Consider the following 23,216-nt stretch of genomic DNA (forward strand, 5'->3'; position numbering starts at 1 on the left):
CTAATTCAATATTTTATTTTCACCGAAATCAAAGAGGTTTAATGACTTTGTATTTACTTTGCACATTCCATTACTTGCAGTTTGATAGTGGAGTGCCATAGATGTGCAGGCATAAACAGTTGAGAGACAGTATACGTAACAAGATAGTGGTGATAATTGGCATATAATTGCTATGATGTGTAATGAAATTGAAACTCGGACGGGATAAGCACCATGATTAGTGGTAGTCCTATTGTTTACTTCACATAAAGTCGTTGTGAGTGACCGTAACGTTTGAAATTAACAATGGGGTTAGTATGTGTGAATGCAGGTAATTTGGTCCGATTATACACAAGTATCTCTAATATCACCTGTAACCGCCTTTGTGAAGAAAATAAGTTTAATTTTTACAGGATTGCAACTGGTTATTTTATACAATAGTTTTGTTTGAATAGCGCGGCGTATGCAATTACGGTGCACGGATTCACGCAAATACGGCATTGTTTAATTACCTCACTAATTCATTTAGTATGAGACCGACTGCAGGGAGCACTTATTTTGAGACCAACATGGCAACATACGCACAGCAGAATAAGAGTGAAAAACATTTTTTTCAAACATGACAAGTTTATTTTATACTGTAATTTTGCGTGAGGAGCTTGACGGATTCGCCAAAATACATTATTTGGGATTCTTCCCTTCTATTTCGGCATTGTTTGTTTATGTCATTAATTCATTTAGTCGCCGATGGATAATTTCTTGACCGACTGCACTTAATTTGCGACCGACTTCATTTTCCTTTGGGGGGATATTTACGCCCCTGACTAAAATTTACAGGGGGGGGGGGGTATCACGTGGCTAAGTGGGTAAGACGCTGGCTCGCTAGCCTGGAGGTCGGGTGTTCGATCCCTGCATTGGCCAAGAAAGTTCTACCAGATTTTCCGACGTGGTTTCCCCTTGTCAGTGATGCAGGATGGAGGGCCTGACAAGGACAGCTGTCTAGTCGTTCGGATGGGACGAAAAACCGAGGTCCCGTGTACACATAGGCGTGCACGTAAAAGATCCCTTGGCAAAATTTCCCCCATAGCACACTGTATGGCGTATGCCCGTCTTCATTAGCCCAGGTTTGGAGCAGAACAGTAGGACATTAAACTCCATTTCATTTCATTTCATTTCAAAATCTACAGGGTGAAATAAAATGGGTAAAAGCAAAATAAATTGTTGATGACTTTTAAATATGACACACAGGTTAGTACAAACTCCATTTCATTTCATTTCATTTCAAAATCTACAGGGTGAAATAAAATGGGTAAAAGCAAAATAAATTGTTGATGACTTTTAAATATGACACACAGGTTAGTACAAAATAAAAGTGTTCGTTGCTTTTTTTTTTTGGTTTCAAAATTAACAACGACGGGTGATATTAGAACTATAAGATAAAATTGCACACGATTTTGACAATAAAACACAGGCAAATTTAGTCACATATACAGTCGCTGCTTTGTTTTTTCCCTTTTAATTTACATTTTAAAATCTTAAAATAACAGGTAACTATTGTTATTAACACCCTTACACGGCCTCGATTCATCGCCATGAGCATAATGACATAAATAATGTACTGTTTAAACACATGAGTCATTTTAACTAAATTACTAGAAAAAAAACAGTGTAGAATTTATTCAAGTATTGTTTTAACCTTGTACAATTGTTACCCCGAGGTGTTGTCTTTTGTACAGGATTTAGATAAAACTAAAAATAAACACAAAGATGACTATCCCACTTTACACCAAAATAGTTTTTTTTTTATATTTTATTCTTTATTGCAAACATTCATAGGTCTGCGTATTCTTCACTCATGAGTGTATTACTATCCATAACTAAAAGAACTTGACGTGCGAGAGTTGCATATGCGATAAGATCCGGGTGCCATAATAGAAGTCTGGATATTCGTGACCCCCCCCCCCCCCCACACACACACACACCGACCATTTTTGTGTTACAACCAGTGGTAGACGGAGTTTTCCTGCTGTTATCGACCAATGAAATGGCTGGACGAGTCACGTGCTATCAGTCAATAAATCTCGCGCTGAGTAACTATTTATAACCATTACAGGTAGTTGAAGCGAAACACAAGCCAAGATGTCGTCGATGGAAGGTTAATCTTACGAGTGACCATCTCCGAACTTCACCAGGAGCAACTCTTTATCAAGTTCTACGGACATTTGGCATGGTGTTTGTCTAGCGATCAAAGCGTGGATGTGTTATTCTTACCTGTGAGCTGAATTTCTTTGTAAAGGAGATTTGACAAATAGGTTAATATATCCGCTACTCGATAAAAACTTGAACCAGCTGGCGACAATCTTGTGTACACAGTCGTCAAACGAGGACAAGGAATTTGTTACCTGACTACTTGTTAAGTACTGTCGAGGTTTTTTCCAGTTTGTGTGTTATCATCAGCGCTATAGTAATTTGACTTATATTATATTAAAAGAAAACTTAAAACACCAAGATGAGTATATTCGGGTGGCGAAAGAGCTTATCTATAAGTGAAAAAGACCCGACCTACAAAGTTCGATATTTGGGCAATGTCCAAACGTCAATGATGAAGGGCGAAGGATGTGTGGACAAACCCGTGTCAACTATTTGGAATAATTATATGAGAAGCTCACATCCTGGTTTAGAAATGAAACTGAGTATAACCGCTTCTGGACTTAAAGCGCACACAAAAGAACAAGGACTAACCGAATACAGGGCACACAGAATATCGTACTGTATTGCCCACCCATCGTACCCGCGTTTATTTATTTGGGTTTATAGGCATGAAGGCAAACGAATGAAGATGGAGTTACGTTGTCATGCGGTCCTGTGTAAAACGGAAGCTAAGGCGAAAGCTATGGCCGTACAACTTCACGAAAAACTTTCTTTTGCTCTAAAGGAATTTCAACGAGATAAATTGCGAAAACAAAATTCCAGATTAGTGCTACAGAGAACGAACTCGTTACCCGTGGCTGGGTCAGTGTTGCCATTACGGACACAATTTCTGAGCACAGGTACAAACTTTAAACCCCCGATTTCAAAATCTAACACGGCCCCAAGATTAGGTTCAATCACGGAAACCCTGGAATGTGAGGACGAGGAGTTACTAGAGGAATTAGAGGAGTGTGTTGAAAATTTGGACTTGTCTAATATTTCAGACGAAAGTGAAATAATAGAGGCCTTGACATTAGCAGGGCATGCTAATAGGTCTGTTAGCGACCAACTGGCAAGACATATTATAAATGTAGAAATTGGTAACGACATCGACGCACTGCGTCAAGACGAAGACGTTCAGTACTGCTTGGATGGCACCGGTAGCACCGACTCTGACGAAGAAAGTGCAGAATCGGGTTATCACGAGGCTGACTCCAAGGACACCTTCGCCTCTTACGATGATGTTGAAGAAGATAGTGTATGCGAATTACCATGTGTGATATCAGACGAGGACAGCATTCCAGATACAGGAAAGGCTTTTTAAACCGTCATTTCTTAAAGTGCGAACATTTGTTTTTACAAACAGAAGAAAGACATTTTTGCCTGTTTACTTCAAATTAATGTGTAACAATAGGTATTGTATACATATAGGATAAATATCTATATTACTGTGTCTGTATAGTGAGATTCCATTATCTCCTTCAGAGAGAGAGAGATAAATGGGATTTAACGTCCACTCGACACAAACTAGGTCATTTCGGAACTAACATATGGTTCAATTTATTTGAATAATTCGCTTGCGCGCAGGGGTTTTTAGCAGAGGGAGGAAACCGGAGGACCCGGGGAAAACCCACGAGGTTGGACAGGTGACCCTACACCTTGTCACGTACATACAGGGAATCGAAACCAATCCAGCTGACTCAATCACAGGCCTTATGATACAGCGCGCACGTGCTAACCATTCGGCCATCCAACCACCCTATCCCCTTCAGACTGTGTGAAGATATCTTATATTATTATGTGTTAGACATTCCAATCATCACATATATTTCGAAGAACTGATTCTGGTTATTTACTCTTAATAACCATTCTATTTGCTTTAAGATTTAGACGTTAATACCATAATTGAAAGGGCAAAAAATATATATGGAAAATGCAAGGACTGTCCTCCCCAGATACATTGGATATAAAACTATGACATATAGCTATCAAACGATGTGAAATTAAGTGCAATTGTTTGTTTTGTTTAAAATCATAAATAGTAGCTGTAATTAAAGACATTTGTATATACATTTCAATTGTTTATTTGTACGAGAATTTCTTTGTAAAAACCAACTGAATACCATGGAAAAATTTGATAAATCAATCATTTATTCATAAGATGAATATGTGTAATATAAGTATTTTTTTTTTCAAATCCCAATTGCTTACATGTACATGGCGTACCTTCAATCTCTCGGGTTATATCCTAAACAAACATGACCTATTTGAAAGTACTTTTTTTTATTTCGGGTTTTTAGCTGGATGGATAATTTGAAGTAAATCGTAAATAAAATGGTGTAAATAGAATTACTAAGACTGACGCGCAGAATAATTATAAGCATCGACAATATTATGTGATATTATTTTATGAGAAATTACGTTTTGTTAATTGTTATATTTTGTTGAAAGGCTGAGAATATTCAGCCTGTATTTGTTATAGGTTATATATCATCTTTGTTAGTGTTAGTTATTTACATAAGTTGTACGAATCTCCGGTCGGGACAAATTGTTATCAACAAAGATGGCGACACGGCCACTAGTGACGTATTTTAAGTGATAAATATTACGGTCTAATTCTTGCATTTCTTCGTCTTCTTTGTAGCGATTAAGATTAACTTGTTTAAGAAAATATTTTGATGCATTATTTGGTATACATGCAATAAAAATCCTTAAAAGACATAATCGGAATTTTAACTTATTTGTAAAGCTTGAAATTTTATATCTTTTGATGGACAGCTTGCCATTCGAGGTAAAACCATCTGTCAGAACGCCACTGAAAATATGTTCAAAAGTAGGCGTTTTACAGTTAACAATATACCTGTAAATGCTTCTCTTTGTGACCGGTGATGTCGAGGAACTTGATAAATATTTTCACTCGTGGCGCCTAAGGATACCGTTTTTATTTCTGTCTGTGCATCATAAATCTTATTACTAAAGTCTTATGTGAAAAGATTATAATATATCATTCTGTTTTATGACGTTGATTAATGCACGGTTAAACATTATATACGCAATATTTATTGTAGCGAAATATACATTCCTATCTGTTCCCTGAAACTTTTCTCAATACTAAAACACACTGTAAGCATTTCAAATTCGAAGCGCCATAAGGTATTCTGAGAACGAGTATGCATATTCTGCTTCGTGTAAGACATCCGCCACCTTAATATATAGCTGAGACGTTTCTGAATACTAATTGGGTATCTACTCAAATTCTAAATGCCAAATGGTGTTCTGGGATCGAGTAAGCATATTCTGTTTCGTGTAAAACACCCGCCACAATATAATGTATAGCTGTAAAGTAAATCTATACAAATGTATCATGATTTGGCCCAGAATTAAAATAATTTCTCCCGAACTATAAACCTTTCAATTATAGAACTAAAGGTTGCCTAATAAATTTGCAAGTCACTTATGTCATTATAGATTATATATATTTACATGTCTATATGATATATATAATTGTTTACCTTCATATGATATGTCTTTCAAACCTTAGAAAATGTGAAATATATTTATGTTAAGAACATCGTGTCGTTTGTTTGATTATACAGCAAGGAGAAAGAAATGAATCGGGGTTTAACGTCCTGCTATTCTACGCCAACCGGGTTAAAAAGACTGGTAAACACCATGCAATGTGCAATGTATGAGGGACATTTTGCCAGATAGGAGCATTTTCAACATTTCTTCGCATTTCAACTGTCAGGGATTCTTTTACATATATGTCAGGTTTTTTTTTTTATCTCATCCGAACGATTAGACGCCTTTTCCTTGCCAGGCCCTCTATCCTGCATCACTGACAAGGGGAAACCAGGCTGGATAATTCCAGACACCGGGGATCGACCCTCCTGGTTAGTGAGCCACCGTGGCACCCATAGAGAATCTGACAGCAAAGTGGATTATAAAAGCATAGCAGTTCATCTATTAACAAAGTTCGTAGGGGACACTTCCATATGAAATTAAGCGGGTTACGCCCATTCGGTTTTGTTTGGGGGTGGGGTGGTAACTAAGGGGATACCAGTAGAGCGAATAGAACTGGTTTATGATAAACGATATATACACTACAACTTGCCGTGATTTGAATATGCGGGTATTTAAATTTGATTGGATACTAAATTTGAGACATATATACCAATTCATAACTGAGACATAGGTGTTGTAGAGTTCAACGGACTCGAATGAACAATACATTGATGTAAGTAGGCTAGTTCCTGGAGAGTCCATTGTCTCTTTAACCATGATCTTGTGATCGTACTCAGAATTTTGACGATGTCGTTGCGCATTAAACGCTGGATCTGTTGTTTAGCTTCCCAATGACAGATATTAAATATACCGTCATGGGTATCTTCTTTGAGTATCAATTAGGTTACTAAAATACTAACGGGAGGCAGCAACCGAGGCAGCTGAAAACAAATGGATTTACAGTTTGATTTGCTAAACCGATTTGGTGAATTTATAACACATCGATTGTGAAATATTTAAATTCTGATATTGTGAGAAAAGATGAGTATTGTTGTAACGATTGATGATGAAGATGGCGAAATCTGATTTGTTGACACATAAATTATTATATCAGCACTTTTAAAAGCTAAGATTAACAACATTTTATTGATGCTGTGGGAAATCTTGGGCGTTCATTCACATTTAAAGAGCCTTTAACAAACTCCATGCGATAAACACCTTAGTCAGGTGACTAAGGTTAGTTACGGATTAAAATAAATAGCACTGTACAGACGTAGGATTTGGCCTTTTTAATAGCTTAAGTTAGACGATGCATGGTTGTGTAGAATTCGATATCTTCCTGAAGACAGCATTATCAATGTCGCAATCAAACAATATAAAACATCCCCATTGTTCAAATGAAAACACGAGCGGCTGAAAGGAAATGTCCTACTTTTCTGTCGAATTCAAACTGACAAGGGGAAACCAGGCTAGAAAATCTCCCTCGGTCAATACCCGATTGTTACCAAGCCAGTGCCATACCCTCTCCGCCATTGCAGAGCTCTGCTTTAACGAGTATGCCGCATTTTGCACCCAGCATAGCAGTAATCACCCGCTAATAACTTCTCGCAAAATTTTCTTCAGACCCCCGTTTTGTCATTGAATGTCATCAATATGACAGCCATTATTAATACGTCTATCCTGTGATTTGTCTAGTGTAAACAGTTCATTAATCCATGATTAATCACGATGTTTTGAAGGTTTTACGTCAAAGATTCAGTCGATAATCCAGATCTAATGTGTCAATTGTCGTTTAGAAATAACCCACACTAACACATCATATTGTCTTAACTTTGAAACATATAAACCGCGACCCGAAAAAAGAAAAGGACAATAAAAATCAAATTGTAATTTTTTTGATTACGAAGATATAGCCTTCTAACCTTGTCTGTACACGTGATATTTACGTGATATTGTGTGATTGTCAGGCGCTCGCCAATGAAATAATTTTAAAGTATCTTAAAAAAAATAAATCCCTATATAACTAATATCCCCAAACAAAATTCGTTTTGTCGTTTAAACCGTTTATCGATAACCGACCTTCATATTGTAAATGATATTATGATGTCGCAGAAGACAATGTGGTGTGTTTAATAGGATCAAATATCTCATGGCAGATGCCTATAATATGTAGTCTACTCCACTGTTGGCGTCTTAAGATACAATGATAATCATATGGTGTATGTATATGGCTCTTAATCCCAACTGAGCCAGCAAAGTAAATAAAATGAATGGAGTCTCGTCAGCTATATAGACTAACGCGAAGACAATATTTGTTTTCCATCTGTCAGTGGTGCAGGACCAGTGCGTAGGGCCTGACAAGGAACAGTGTTCATTCATTCGGATGGCACGAAAAACCGAGGTCCCATGCACATATTGACATGACAGTTGGTAATTCAAAATAAGAGTAAGCAGCAGCGCCACTGCCCGACCAAACTTTTACGTCATGTCCGTCTTCATTAGCACAGTAGGTGTATAACGCAGGACGTTAAACTCCATCTCATTTTGTTTTCTATATGCGTGTACATTGAAGAATGGATTTATTTTACCAAAGCAACACACACTTGTACCACATTTATTGTAGAGCGTTACTTTTGCCATGGCGATTGCAAATTCCGAAAATCCTCCCTTTACTCTGCCGTTCTCTGACCGTAACATATATACCGAGAATTGATATGAACAAAGTATTTATATCATAGGTTCCCAATCTTTTTTGGGTGGCGACCCCATTCCAGACTCAGGATCAGATCGCGACCCCTCGAAGAACAAAGTCACATTTTATTATGAAACATCATTATCATTCACTTTTATTATTGTTTACTTATTAAAAGTCTGATAACAAATTATTGATTTTTATAATCAGTGTTATGGTTGCGCCTGTTTTTCAGCGACCAGATTTTCAATGCGTGGCTCAACGCCACTCATCGCGACAATCATGTCCCTTTCTATTTCAAGCCGGTTCCTAAATTTTGTTTTTATCACAACCATTGTAGAAAACGACTGTTCGCATAGGTATGACGACGGGTACGGCATGAGGAACCGTGTTGCATTCTTGGATAGACGTGGATAGGATTCAAGCATTTTGCACCAGTAACTGGACAAATGAAATGAAATGGGGTTTAACGTCCTGCTGTTCTCCTCCGAACTGGGATAATGAAGACGGGCATACGCCATACAGTGTGCTATGGGGGAAATTTTGCCCGGACAGCGGCACTACTGTCAAGGGATCTTTTACGTGCACGCCAATGTGTACACCGGACCTTCTTTTTTCGTCCCGTCCGAACGACTAGACAGCTTTCCTTGTCAGGCCTGCCGTCCTGCATCACTGACAAGGGAAAACCACGCCGGAAAATCTGGATGAACTTTCTCGGCCAATGCAGGGATCGAACACCCAACCTCCAGGCTATTGAGCCAGCGTCTTACCCACTTAGCCACGTGATCCCCCGTAACTGGACAAAGACAAGGACTTGTACAGTGATTTAGCTCCGGAATCCTGCTGCAGTCTCCCGACCTCCTCTTGAGCGATATCATCGTCGGTGATGGCGTCTAATGGTGCACTGTATGGGTCTCGGACCACGGTGAATGACTGGACTTCGAGCTCGGGGAAGTAGTGTTCGAACTGATCGATCAGTGACTGAAGATGTTCAATGAATAGATAAGTTTACAGCCGTTAAAGGGATGTTTTTTTCAGTTGAAAAACTCACGGAAAAACAATCGAAACTGTTTTAGAGACTAGAGAAGTATTTATATCCCCTTGTCAGTGGTACAGGGCAGAAGGTCTGACAAGAAAGTGTCTAGTCGTTCGTATGGGACGAAAAACAGCTGTCCCGTGTACGCGTTGGCATGCAGGTAAAAGAACCCTTTATAGATGTAATCCGAAATAAGAGTAGGCCGAGCAAGGAATAGTGTCTAGTCGTTCGGGCGCTAAACTTAGTGCCGTGTACACGATGACATAAGCGCAATGAAACTCTTGGCAGTTGGAATTCGAATAAGAATAGACAGAAATGCTGCTCTCCGGATAATTTCTTTCTCATAACACACTGCATCGCGTATATTAGCCTTAATTCGTCCGGTTGTTGAAAACAAGTAGGACGTTAAACCCCATTTCACTTTTATTGAGTCAACTGGTGTGGTTTCGATTACCCGGTTGTACGTGACAAGGAGTAGGGTCGTCTGTTCTACCACGTGTGTTTTCTCCGGGTAATCTTGTTTCCTCCCACTGTGACCTAGTTTGTGTCGAGTGGACGTTAAACCCCCCTCTCCCCCCCCTCTCCCTCTCTCTCCCTCTGAATATCATGGATTAAACTATTTGAAGAGTGCTCGATATCAAGTGGCAGAGGTGACAAATCTTTTTTTTGAACCCCTGGTTATAAAGAGCGATTGAAGGTTAGTCACGTTACTAGGGATTGTTGGCTATAATTGTAGTGAAGTAATTTACACCGTATTTGCGGGTGGGTTCTAGAGTGCCGCGCTTCAACCTCTAGCTGGCCGGTCACCTCTGGCGTGCGGTTGTGGTTTCGACCCTGGTGTGAGCGTATGTGGCTTGGAGATAGGGGCGCCATCCCATCCTCGTGAGTTTACTCCGGGTACTCCGGTTACCCTCCACAGGAAAGACCCCTGTGCGTGCGCTAAGATAATAAAAATGAAAAATAAGATATCATCTACAACAACATTACACCGTATTATTAGAGTTCAGGACGTTTTATTGTTATCAGGAGTTTTGGTCAACCCCACTTGACTTAAATCTTACGAATTTCACTTACACAGTGCTAACATCATACTAACTTCATCATTACTAACGATTTAATGATTGACCTATACAGATTTATTATCCGCCCTAAAGTTCATCTGTAGGGAAGATTGGTCAAAGTTGGGAGTATAAATGAAGGGAGTAGCAGCTGTGGATAGAAGGAAGTGGGGCACTGATTAGAATGTGTTCTCAATATGTTTAAACCAACCCAAGAAAATATTTATTATTAAAAATTACATAACTGTAGAAAGGCGATGAACACTGAATGCTGTGGTATAAATCAATTGTATCAGTTTTTGAAATATATAATGTGAAAGACGAAAATTATTAATTTGGTTATTCTATAGCAAAAATACAGAATTTTCGTTTTTTGACGGTGCATGAGCATAAATTGTAACATAGAGGAACTTAGGTATTCAATTAATATTCATATCACACTGGGGAGCCACGGTGGCTCTGTGGGTAAGGGTTAGGATCCGAGGTTCGATGACGATGTTGGTCGGGAAAGTTCCCCGGGATCCCAAGCGTGGATTCCCCTTGTCAGTGGTGCAGGGTGCTGATAGATTTTAATTTGTGTGAAACACTAAAACAGTATAATATGATACCACTTTTACACAGTTGTACATTGTATTTCCAAAAATCACCTATCAATTTGACCCGTATGTGTCAAAATAAACTCATTTAGACACAATTTGTATCAAATTCAAAGACGATGCACTAAACAGAGCCAAAATGTCATGATTTAATCAGGGGGGGGGGGGGCACTCTCCACAATGAGGAGCTATATTCATAACCCCCAGTCACTCAATCCCGAATATTCTGGACTAGCCAATTCCGACTGGTTCGTCAGGCAAATTCCCTAGGAAACATTTGTTTTCGATATCACCCTCTGCGGAAATCGACGTTAAGCACAACGAACGAACAAGATTAGGTAGTGTTATCACCATCATTAACTGCGTTCCTTTCCAACCAATGCCTTTGTCTGCAATTATTAAATTAAAGATCAGTGAATCATTTTGTTCGCTCAGCTAATTTTTAATTTAAATTTTAACCACCTGTTGCTATTGCTCAAAATGTAGCCACCAAAGTCACATATGGAACGCTGGACTGGGTATGGGTATTAATGAAAGACTAGGGGTAGGGACTCGTGGTTTCTATAGATCAAATAAATACAAACTTTATTCTATCTTTGTTCATTATAGGTGTCCGATCCTGTTGCGGGCAATGAAGTTATTTCGTAATATAAGATATTAGACCAAATATCTCATAATAGACCGTAGTTTCAATAATTTATATCCGCATTGTCCGAATTGTTGTAATGTGTGTATTATTGTAGGTAACGTTTTATGACGCATATGAGCACACAATAGAGGATGAACACTGCACTACATGCAAAACAAAAATCTACAAGATATCCCTGCGGACAAGACAGAAAATAGACATTGCACTAAATAAACCAATATCAAATCAAGTGAATGGATCCGGTGCCAGCTCAATCTGGTTAAAACACAGATCCTATTTCGTTTCGTTTTTATAGTTCAAAATTTCGTTTTACTTGTCTTTACTACACTTGGATCTAGAAGAGTTGTTATTTAACTCGTGTTCTGAATGGTGTCAGGGATAAGCCAATGAAACGGTCTGTCACGGCGAGCTTTAGGCGTGTTTTGCACGGAACTGTGGGTAATCCACTATTAACATCAATGCTGATTGGTTAATCAAAAGTCTGACATCATAGGGTCATAAGTCGGTCTTTTGACCCCTGACGTGACCTATCGCCATAACTTGTCAGATCTTCATGTAGTGTAGCCCATCGGAAGTATAAAAAAAAACGAAACGAAATATAGATCTGTATTTTAATCAGATTGGGGCCAGCCGTAAGCGAATGTCAAAATACACTGTACTATCCACCAATAACGTTAGAATTCATCATAGGTTCCGCCCTTTTTTCTTACTTATTTACAATAAATATTGTAGTTGCCTAGTGATGACATCATTACTGTTTGACGTAATTCTGAAAGTGACGTCATTCTGGACAAAAGAAGTACGTTTTCAAACCAGTGAATACAACCACAGAGTAAAAATACTCTGTGATACAACCATAGGTTATTCAATGGCTGTATTCAGTGATATTTGCTTGTATTTGCATATAGTTATGGAATATTTGTGCTGATTGGTTAAAAGCTGTGGGAAATTTGATATTTTAGTGAAAAATGTAAATGGCACATCGTAATCGTTACTTTAAGAAGAAAATGGACATTTATTTTTATCTGACTATAGCCCATTACATGAATAAACGTTTTTTCCCTTTCCTTTATCGTTTCAGGCACTTCCGAGAAGGGGAAACCATGTTGGAACTTCCCGAGGAACTTTCTTGACTAACACCTGGCACTGGTTCCACTGCACACTGCACTAATTAACTCGCTAATAAAGTTTAAACCTTACTCGATCAAAAATTCAAAAGTATTTTTGTTATAAAATCAATGAACTCTAACATTTCAAGTTTACATTGGTTTCTATTCAACTCATTGTTTTTGTCTTAGACAAATAAAGTAATTTTTATTCTGCTATCATTTTCGTGTAATACAAGCCAGCTTTTTAAAATAACAGTCATTAAAATAGTACATCTTTTAACAGGAATAGGAACATCCACACACGCACATGTGGCCTTTCTGCGACCGTGTCGTTAATAGATAAAATAAATTGATGAGAAAGACAATTTCTCCTTTAAACGAACCAGATATCAATCAAATAATTGCATGTACTAACCCAAACTTTATCAATTCTCCTGTAATAAGTATGTACAAGTTATTGTGAAAATCAACAACACTATTTAATAATTCTCTTTTAAAAAAGACCGATAACACTTATTTCACATTATAAACTACTAAAGTGGACTCAGATTAAACATTTTCGTATATTACAGAATCACTGCGAGGGAGTATAGGTTGTTAAATAAGCTAAATTTAACACTTATATTAGAGAGGACATTGCCCAGGTTACTTGGCACCGGGTGCAACAATCTAGAATAATTTGTTGATTATTTATATATTACTAGAGTTTAAAGATGCATTATGCCCGAGCTAAATCTGCCTACGTTAAACGATAATATGACAGCACTCACAGTAACGACCAATCGAAGGGCTGAAAATCGAGACTTCGTTTATTATGTGACAATGATACAAACTCCAACGATTCAGGACTTCTCTCAGAATAGATTAATTTAACTGAAATTTTCAATAAATATAATTAATTTTCATTATCTAACACAATGCCTCTTTAATGTCCGATAATTATTTACTTCTCTACAAGCGTTGTTCTGGTTGACAACTAATTTAAGGTTAAAATCAGAGTTTTTAAATGTTTTGTTTGAGAAATGTGGAGGTTTTCTTTGTGATAAAATAACTTGGTAGTATGTCAAAACCCCAACGTAAAGTCCGTACGTGGTTTTATAAATTAATAACAATATTACTATTTTAAACAAAATTTCTAAATTAACTAGTATCTCTAGTAGGTTCTTTTGACAGTTCACAGATTAGGAATCTAAACCCGATGAAGCAAACATCAGTAGGCCTACCCGTTCACGTAATTTATGTTGCATAACCACACCCATTTCAAATATATATACTCTTCAAAAAAAGTAGGGGATATTCAGAAACAATACAAAACTGCAGAAATACACTCCTGTTTTTATTAGAGGTAACCAGTGTATGTTAATAACAGGCCAACTGCCTGCACATGAACATAAACAGTTCATATGGGCGGCTTATCTGACGGACCCATTTCACTCGCAAATACTATTCAAAAAAAGTAGGGGATATTTGATTTTTAAGTGTTATTAAAGTCACCTAATGAAACTGACGAAGAAACAAATGACAAAATGAAATGAAGTTCACATTCATCGATTTATTCCAAATGATCGTTAGACTAAGTAAGGCACAGACTGACCATTATAAGGGTAAAATGATACCCGGGGTCAAACAGCAAAGTTACCACAGCATCACAACCAAGTCAGTAACGGGTAAATCCTCCTCTGTTTGCCAAACAAGCATTGATCCGACGTGGCATACTCCTAATGAGACGTCTAAGGTCATTTTGGTCCAGATTGTCCCATTCCTGTTGCAACGCAGCAGCAAATTCTTGGACATTGGCAGGACGTTGTTGACGTTGACGTAACCTCTGTCCAAACATGTCCCAGACATGCTCGATGGGGGAGAGGTCGGGACTCAGTGCTGGCCAAGGTAATGTGGTGATGTTCTGTTGTTGGAGGTAACCTGTAACGATCCTGGCCCTGTGACATCTTGCGTTGTCATCCTGGAAGATGAAACGGCGGCCATGACGTCGTGCGAACGGCACAACATGGACTGCCAAGATGTTGTCCCGGTAGTACTGGCCTGTAACACGCCCTGCAACAACATGTAAAGCCGTTCTTCCAGCAACAGTGATGCCTCCCCACACCATAACAGAACCACCCCCAAATCGATCATGTCTGATGACGTTAACGTCTTGGAAGCGCTCGTTTCGACGACGCCACACCCTCCTACGTCTGTCCAAAAAATCAACAGTGAACCTTGACTCATCTGAAAACATCACATTGCTCCAGCGTCGATTATCCCAGTGTTGACGATCCCTACACCAACGACGTCTTGCCTGAATGTGATGATCTCTCAAACAAGGGATCACGCGAGGACGTCGGGCGCGAAGGTGACCCCTATGCAGTCGATTCCGAATCGTCTGGCCACTCACTCTCACACCAGTGTCTGTTTGAAGACGAGCGCTGATCTGATTTGCTGTGATGACACGATTTCTCAAGGCCAAGGTACGGATAAATCGATCCTGGGCTTGAGTTGTCGCCCTTGGCCGACCTGAGCGTGGTCTGTCCTGTACAGATTGTGTATCACAGTATCTGGACCTTAGCCTGCTTATGACAGACTGAGAAACATTCATCGTCCGCGCCACAACCGCCTGTGTTGTGCCGATCTGTAGCATGCCAAGGGCACGTAACCTTTCATTTTGGGTAAGCCGACGCATATCAAAATTTGTTTTCTGGTCACTAAAACAATTAAACTGATGTTTCCACCCTGGAATTCAATGCCACAATGACTGTAACATTCAAAGTCAGAGTCGTGCAAATCTTGGGTTGGACCCCCATGATGATCCCAAGCATCACCTGCATTCCATGCGGTAGCTATTGGTGCGTTTGGGCGTCACATGTAACTGGAAATGTTTCATCTGTTAGGTTCTATAGTGACTTTTTTCGTAGTCATTTGCATATTTTAGTATTATGCCCCCAAAATCAAATATCCCCTACTTTTTTTGAATAGTATATAGATACACTCTCAAAAGTGAAAATGGACGTTTTTCAATTTTTGTCTTAATAATGAGTAATTGCTCCACCAATCCTCAGATATTCAGCAATTCGTCGTGGCATGCTCCTAATCAACCGTCCAATCACGATTTTGGCAATCTGACCCACCCCTCTCTCTTGCAGTGCCTCGGCCAATTCTTGTAGTGTTGTCGGTTGACGTTGACAGCGACGAAAACGTCTCTCGATCAAATGAAAGTAACACACTAAAGCAAAGATACGCTAAACAGTAAATCTTAAGCAAGAAGCGATAGGAAAACAAACATGGATAGATAAACCAGCACTCGGCAGTTTTAATCAACCCTTCCCTGAAGTCTCAAATTTGACAATAAACGCCGCCCACGTGTATAGCGCTATTGTGTGTCGCATGTGCAGCTCAGTGGTTCTGTTGGGGCGACAAGTTCTTCATCTGTGAAGATACTCTCAAAGCATGTCAAGTGTCCATGGCTACTTATCATATCACAACCTGCATAGGTATTTGCATTTCAAAATCCGCTACTTTTTTGAAGAGTATAAATCAAATGCATATAATGTGTAGATTTGTTTGATTTTCGGCTTTTGTTTGATAGTTACCAATAATCCATCACGTACACTTCTATTTAATCTTAAAAGAGGGGCGTAGAGCCAATACAATATTGACCTTGGTGTTAAAACAGTATTTGTTTTTTTATGATCAACAGTACACCCTGGCCAACAAATACAACTTTTAATTTACTCAAATATAATATAATCACCCCTATAGCCCAGCACAGACGCGCGATCTATTGCTGAACCTACGAGCAATAATTGGGCAACAAGTCATGATGAAAATATAGTCAATGGTTGTCCGCTATTATGTAACAACACGTTTGATATTTTAGAATGCGCTGATTGGTCCAATAAAAATTAGGTCCAAGATAGACTGCCTTCTGTCGCACGGGAGCCGCGGTGATTCAGTGAGTAAGACGCTGGCTCGCTTCTTGAAGGTCCTGGCTTCGCTCCCGGTGTTGGCCGAGAACCTTACTCGGGGTTTTCCGGCGTGGTTTCCCCGTGTTAGTGGTACAGGACGGGGGGCTTGGCAAGGAACAGTGTATGTTCGTTTAGATGGAACAAAATACCGAGCTCCTGTGTACACACTTGCGTGCACATAAAAGAACTCCTGGCAATTGGAATTCTAGATAGGAGTAGGCCTTATAGCGCCGGTGTCCGGGCAAAATTTCCCTCATGACGTATCCTCACCATCTTCTTTATCCCAGTCGGTGAAGAAAAGTAGGACTTAAGATTCCTTTTTATTTCATTTCCTTTTGTTGCCGCATACACAGCTAATGCTGTAGGATTTCAGAGCGACAAACATTTCTTTGTCGCTGAGTATCAGATTTGTTTAATATTTGGCAACAAGTCGCCGTCGAGAAAAATCATAATCATATGTCCTCGCAATGACGCACATAGGGGAAATTCTATTTTTCTAGCAATATAGTGGCAATTAAAAATCGCTTACGAGCTGCCTCTGAACATCACCAGTGTTCGCTCGACTAAATTGTAATACAGATATTTGTCGAACGCATAGATACCGATGCTCTATAAAAGTGTATTTTTTAGCCCAGTGGAAATTGCTGCTACATGTAACTAATGTACATCTGATTGAATTATACCAGTCAAGAAAAATGTGAAAGGAAGAGAGAAATATGTGGTGTAACAGACTGTAACATCTTCCCCTGGCGCCAGTGTGAATAGGCCCAAATTTTTCTATTAATAATTATGCCATCCCTGTTTTCACTTTTATATTTCTTTTCAAATATAAGCGACAGTATAGAAAGATAAGTTTGTTATAACATTTATTCGGTACACAATTATTAAATTTCATGACTACCGATATAGGGATGGCAAAAGTGTCTTTTCCTCCCCAGGGCTGAAAACCCTTACTATGCAATAATTGGCTTGACACAACGAGAGACCACGGGGCTCCAATACAACATCGTCCCCTCTCCCAAGATAATAAGTTGTAGTATTTTTAACATCTTGTACATATATTCTATAAGAAAATGTGTTGTTAGATGAGAATTCCAATGCAAATGTTTCAAATACACTCTATAACGTCATCTTACCTTTATAGAACAATATTGGTGTCAGTCATTATCATATGGGATAGAACTGGTTAAACACGTTCCAAATATAATTATAACACAGAAACCATTGCTATGATAGATGCGTAATGAAGATTTCAAGAAATAGCTGACTGAAGTGACGAGTGATAACAGATAAACGGGCGAATTTCTGCTCACTAATAATTCCTTCGAAGACCAAAAGTTGTTAATGAGATTATGGGGAGGATATCTGACAATTCAAAAAAAATAATTAGCTGTCACTAGATTAGAGAAAACGAAAAAAAAAAAAATAGAAAAAGTCCGTGCATTACCATGTTTTTATTGGATTTTGCCATATTTGAATCTTTTATGCCTTCAAGAAATTTGATCTTTACCGTGTTCACATGCTTTTCCGCATGCGAACAATATCCCCAGATCCCTAAAACAAAAAGTGCTAAAATGATGAAATTCAACAGAATAGGCAAAATTTGTCACATAGCACACTGCTTAACTTATGACCGCTAAACCCTCTTTCATTTCTTAACCATGGTTGATACTTTCTACTCGGTTCAGTGATAGAAATGTGATTTTAGTAGGGGGCAATTAAAGTTCATCGAGCAATATGTATTTCTATGAACATGAAGTTATAAAATGTCAAGTCATACACTCACCCCAGGCCATAATGACCCGGTATATTGTAGTGAGTATGGTGGAGTGTTTCGGCATTCTTTCTAATACAAATTATGATATTTAATAGGCTTTTGACGATTTCTTGTTACTGGTCATTTTAGGTGATAGAGGTGGACATTGGTCAATCCATCAAGGCAAATGTCTTCCCCGACAGTTAGCAAATAATTTAGGTGTTATATCCAGATACATTATGAAGATGTTAATAGCTAACACTCCATCAAACAAAATACACCCACCAGACTTTAAATAAATCAGTTGTTGATTGGTTGATGTCGAGGTTATGTGGTACATCATTGGATGTCCATCTTGGGTAGTTTCAATAGTGAATTTATTTTATCAAACATTATAAAATAAGATCCATTTATTTTGCTCATAGGTAAGATTAAATCGAATGTGAACTCTTTGGATAAAATGAAAATGCCAGATAGTATTCTACTTATTTAGCCAAGGGCTATTTTGATTATTTAACAATGAAATATTTTGATTATTTACGTTATCACAACAACGGATAGAAGAATAAAGACGCCATCGAAGGACCAACAGATCCATGGTGTCCCAACAGGACCTACTACTACGTCCAGGTTCGGTTACCTTTTAACTTTGTAATAGCCAGAACCAATCTGATTAACTCCTAATCTAGTAATACGTATGCTAATATGCTTACTTCTATGCATGTAACTTCTTACTAACACATGTTAAATTGGCTATTTACACATGTAAAAATGCTCATTTCTATGACTTATTTTTTTAAATATTGCAGTTAGAATTTGTATTTTGTTCTATTTCCATTATTACTTTTAATTTATTGTATTATTACGCGATAAAAGCGTTATAATTCTAAGCCCATTTTGGTAACAGATGGCGCTGTTTACATTTGTATGTAGCTTGATTGGGGACATGTAAAATCTCGCCTTTTTCATAACCCGACAGATAAAAATCATAAAATATTTTTTGTACCAAAAGCAAACTATTCTAGATATTTTTAAAATAAATAATAGGATTGTCCTGCGTTTTCCCTAATACTGCTATATCGATTGATTTGGCTTATTTTGTTTCTAAAAGAACAATAAAATATATAGTAAGAACTCATTACGTCATGCATGAGAGTGAATAAATGAATATAAATAGTGTAAACATATGACATATAATATTACATTTCATGTTATATGTACCATTCCCAAATTTTAGTGTACTATTCCAGAATATTAATACAGCCTATATACGGTCAAGGTCAGCTTTTGGTTCTTAGTAAAAGGACACAGATCACCCACGAAACAAGGGCCAAAGTTGAAGTAAATATCGTCACTGTGAAAGAAAAAGCACTCTCGAATATGCTCTATACGTTGGATATGTAGTAGTTATTAGCACACTTTCCTCGGTGTATCGGTGAATATCTGGAAAGTTTTGGTCGAGGGGCCCAGCCTAGGCGGCTCCCGACCAAAACTGTCCTGATATTCACCGATACACCGAGGAAAGGTGCTAATAAGTTACTTACATCCCATTTCTATCGAATATTGTGAAGCAAAATGTGAAAAATAGTATTTATTATCGAGTAGTTTCAACCGAAAAGTGACAAATACTTTCTGCTCTTTCATTATTTATCCCTTTCTGAGCCTCACGTTACATTTCATGGTAGAATGATTTCGCAGTGGAGAAACGACCTGAGTAGTATTTACACGTGCGTCTTGCTGTGATACTCTGAGCGTAAAACAATCACGTGTTTGTTTAGACCACATCGTGAAAACAACTTGTCTATGGCGTAGAGGACTGAGATATTATTAAATGTAGTAAAGGAAATGCGAAACGTGGGTCATTCCTGGTGACAGTATGCATCGGCGGATGGTTCTTCCGTTGAAACTTATTTGGAATAAAGTTTATGACTTTCTAGGCGTTTTTTTTCATCCTGCTTATTTTCAATGCCTGTGAAGTGTCCAGCAAGAGAACTGCGCCTTCTATCATCACAATTAATTAAAATAATTATTCAATATTCTAATTTATATATTTTGCATATTAATATAAATCAAACCAAATTATGAAATAGATGCCAATTGATATGTATACTAATTGATTTTTGTAATATGTTGTTATGTTAATTTAATGTCATTGTATATGTTTTTGAACTGCCTTGTAGTTCCCCCCATTTTGTTTTGTTACTATGATTTTGACTAGTTGTTTCATGTACATTATCCTTGTGCATAGTATAGAGCCATCGTTATCAATTGCGATCTGGGTTGGACTAAACGTCCGCTACCTATTGCTTGATAGGTATCTAACACGGTAAAAAAAAGTATCCGTGTATCAGAAATGAACAGTACTCTTTCTGTACATTTCTGATACACGGATACTTTTAAGCATGTATTGAAAATAAACAGGACAGTTTTATCAAAGGTTGCCAGTGGCAACGAGTAGAAGTGGGATGTAAACGTTGGTTATACCTTCAGATATGAGTCCCTTAACAATGAAAGATGCCGTTTTCAATTTTCGACCCCGTTGTTCTCCTACTCCTGATATTTGGAACTGTTGTACAGTGGTTGTATAAATAACACTGCCGATAACTAATTTTAACATACATTTTCTTCGTATGGATTATAGCTACAAGGTTATAAAAGTTACGTAGATATATTTTAAAATTTGAAAAGCCTGAATGGGTTGTAAAGAGGTTAATTTTAGACCTTTTTTCACCTCTATATCGAATTTGCTCGAAAATGAAATCGAAATTAAAAAAAAAACTAAGCTCAGCGTTTTTTGCGCCTTTAAAGGGCACACTCTTTTAGTTATATCAGTTTTAAAAAAATAATATTTGCTTTTGAAAAATGGTACCTAACTGTCAAAATTGTAGTTTTTGGTAAAATTATGCCACTTCCGGTGCCGACAGATAACACTATCGGTAACAAAAAAAAAAAAATGACAATTGAGACAACAGAGCATATGAACTTTGTTTTATATAAATCGAACAAGAAATAATTTCCGCACAGGCACCCATTTTTCTGAATTTTGTCAAACTTTGGATACCTTTCTTGACTACTTCCGGTGATTAGAGGATTTTCATTTATAGTTCATGGACTTGTTTGGTCCTTCGACTTTATATTCCTGAAGTTTCAGAAAAATCGTTTGAGCCGTTTTAAAAACAAAACTTATATTGCTGAAATCTGATTGATGACAGCTATCCAAAAATGTAAGTCGAATTTCAAAATTCCAAAAAATAACAATTTTAGAAAATTTTGAAAATTTTCCAATTTTCACCGAAAAAATGAGAGTTACAAAGTCTCTAAACTCGACATTTTTGAACTGCTATCTGCTCAGAAATGTCTCCAGCTATCCAAAAATGTAAATGTCTGAAAAATCGGTTAAGAATTAACAGAATTATGGCCGATTTTCAATTTGCGTGCACGTTAAAGATTTGACGCATTTCCGCTATGCGAACAAATTTTGTTTTACATTTAAGCACTAACTACCACCCAGTTTCCCGAGAAAAAAATCAAACTTCAGACCTCTATCTCTTATAGTTGCTGAGAAATAGGCAAAATGGAAAAAAAAAATAATAATATTAATCTTAGTAATAACAATAGCCTTTCAATGGTGAAAACCTTATAATAATCTTAACAAAAACAATAGTGTTTCACACTGGCTACGCAGTGTGAAACCCTAACTAGATCTGCTACTGTCCCACGCAGATATGAAAGCTTTCATATTCATCGTCACGTGACATGGGTTATATCAAGTATCTTAAAATAAAAAAGAACAACAAAAAATAATTATCAAAATCGGTGAAAAAGTCGCGAAGTTACAAGTCTAAATATAGTGAGAAACATTGCACCCGGGCAACCAAATAATCTGGAAACTAAAGGGAAATAACTGAGACTTGGATTGCTGTAATCGGAATGACTTTCCGTTCCAGAAGTTTCAGAAAAACGGATCAAGCCGTTTAAAAACGGGACGGATGAGAATATGAAACGAAAATGGCGGGAAAGAACTAAAAAGGAGCAGAAAAATATCAAAAAAATAAATGAAATAACTTTGAACGGAACTAATATTTTTTGAATCAGATTGACCTTAGCTGTTCGAATATTTAGGTTAAATTTGTAAATTTTGAAAATTAAAGGCATAAATTGTCCTGCAAACAACTTTGTCGGCACATAAAAGGTCAAAAGGCGAAATACGAAATTTTGAAAATTTTCAAATACCAAAAAATCGATCTTGATCCCGAGCTATCCTGAAATGCATTAATTTCAGAAATAATAGACGCATTGAACATATTACGGCCTATTGTGTTTATTTTCACGTCTGTTCAAGTGGATTTTTCACTGTTCGCCATATTCAATTCCAAATGGAGACCATCAATTGACCGAAATCAAAATTCTGTTCTGAACGTGTTTTAGGCATTCCTTCAAGGATTCGGAAAATATAACTCCCATGTCAGTAAGTATAATATCGCGGGGTTTTTTTCCTTTTAATATATGATAAATATTATCGCGGCGCAGCCAACCAATGGAAATTCCAGAGATTTTGAACACCGGAAGGATGCCTCAGCAGTCAAAAAAAGTCAAAATAGTCGATTTCGGTTTTTAGTGTTGCGGTCATTTTCAAAAATTGTCTTGTAAGGATAATGTGAATAGTACTAACACCTATCACTTAGGGA

At 37.7% G+C, this 23,216-nt stretch overlaps 1 protein-coding gene and 1 long non-coding RNA gene across 2 annotated transcripts in view; both read left to right on the top strand.

Annotated features, from left to right (window-relative positions):
• Positions 1-2,073: 2,073 nt before the first annotated feature.
• Positions 2,074-4,893, top strand: LOC126807951 (protein FAM43A). The gene has a single exon (XM_050532933.2). The coding sequence runs from the start codon at positions 2,489-2,491 to the stop codon at positions 3,491-3,493; it is 1,005 nt and encodes a 334-aa protein (XP_050388890.1). The 5' UTR covers positions 2,074-2,488; the 3' UTR covers positions 3,494-4,893.
• Positions 4,894-18,959: 14,066 nt separating this feature from the next.
• LOC126808372 (uncharacterized) overlaps positions 18,960-23,216 on the top strand; it is a 33,032-nt gene continuing 28,775 nt past the window's right edge. The window contains exon 1 of the long non-coding RNA XR_007674609.1: positions 18,960-19,158. This is a non-coding gene — a long non-coding RNA (uncharacterized LOC126808372). The remainder of the gene's footprint in view (positions 19,159-23,216) is intronic.

The sequence above is a fragment of the Patella vulgata genome, chromosome 1 (assembly GCF_932274485.2).
Source record: "Patella vulgata chromosome 1, xgPatVulg1.2, whole genome shotgun sequence".
NCBI classification, from domain to species: domain Eukaryota; kingdom Metazoa; phylum Mollusca; class Gastropoda; family Patellidae; genus Patella; species Patella vulgata.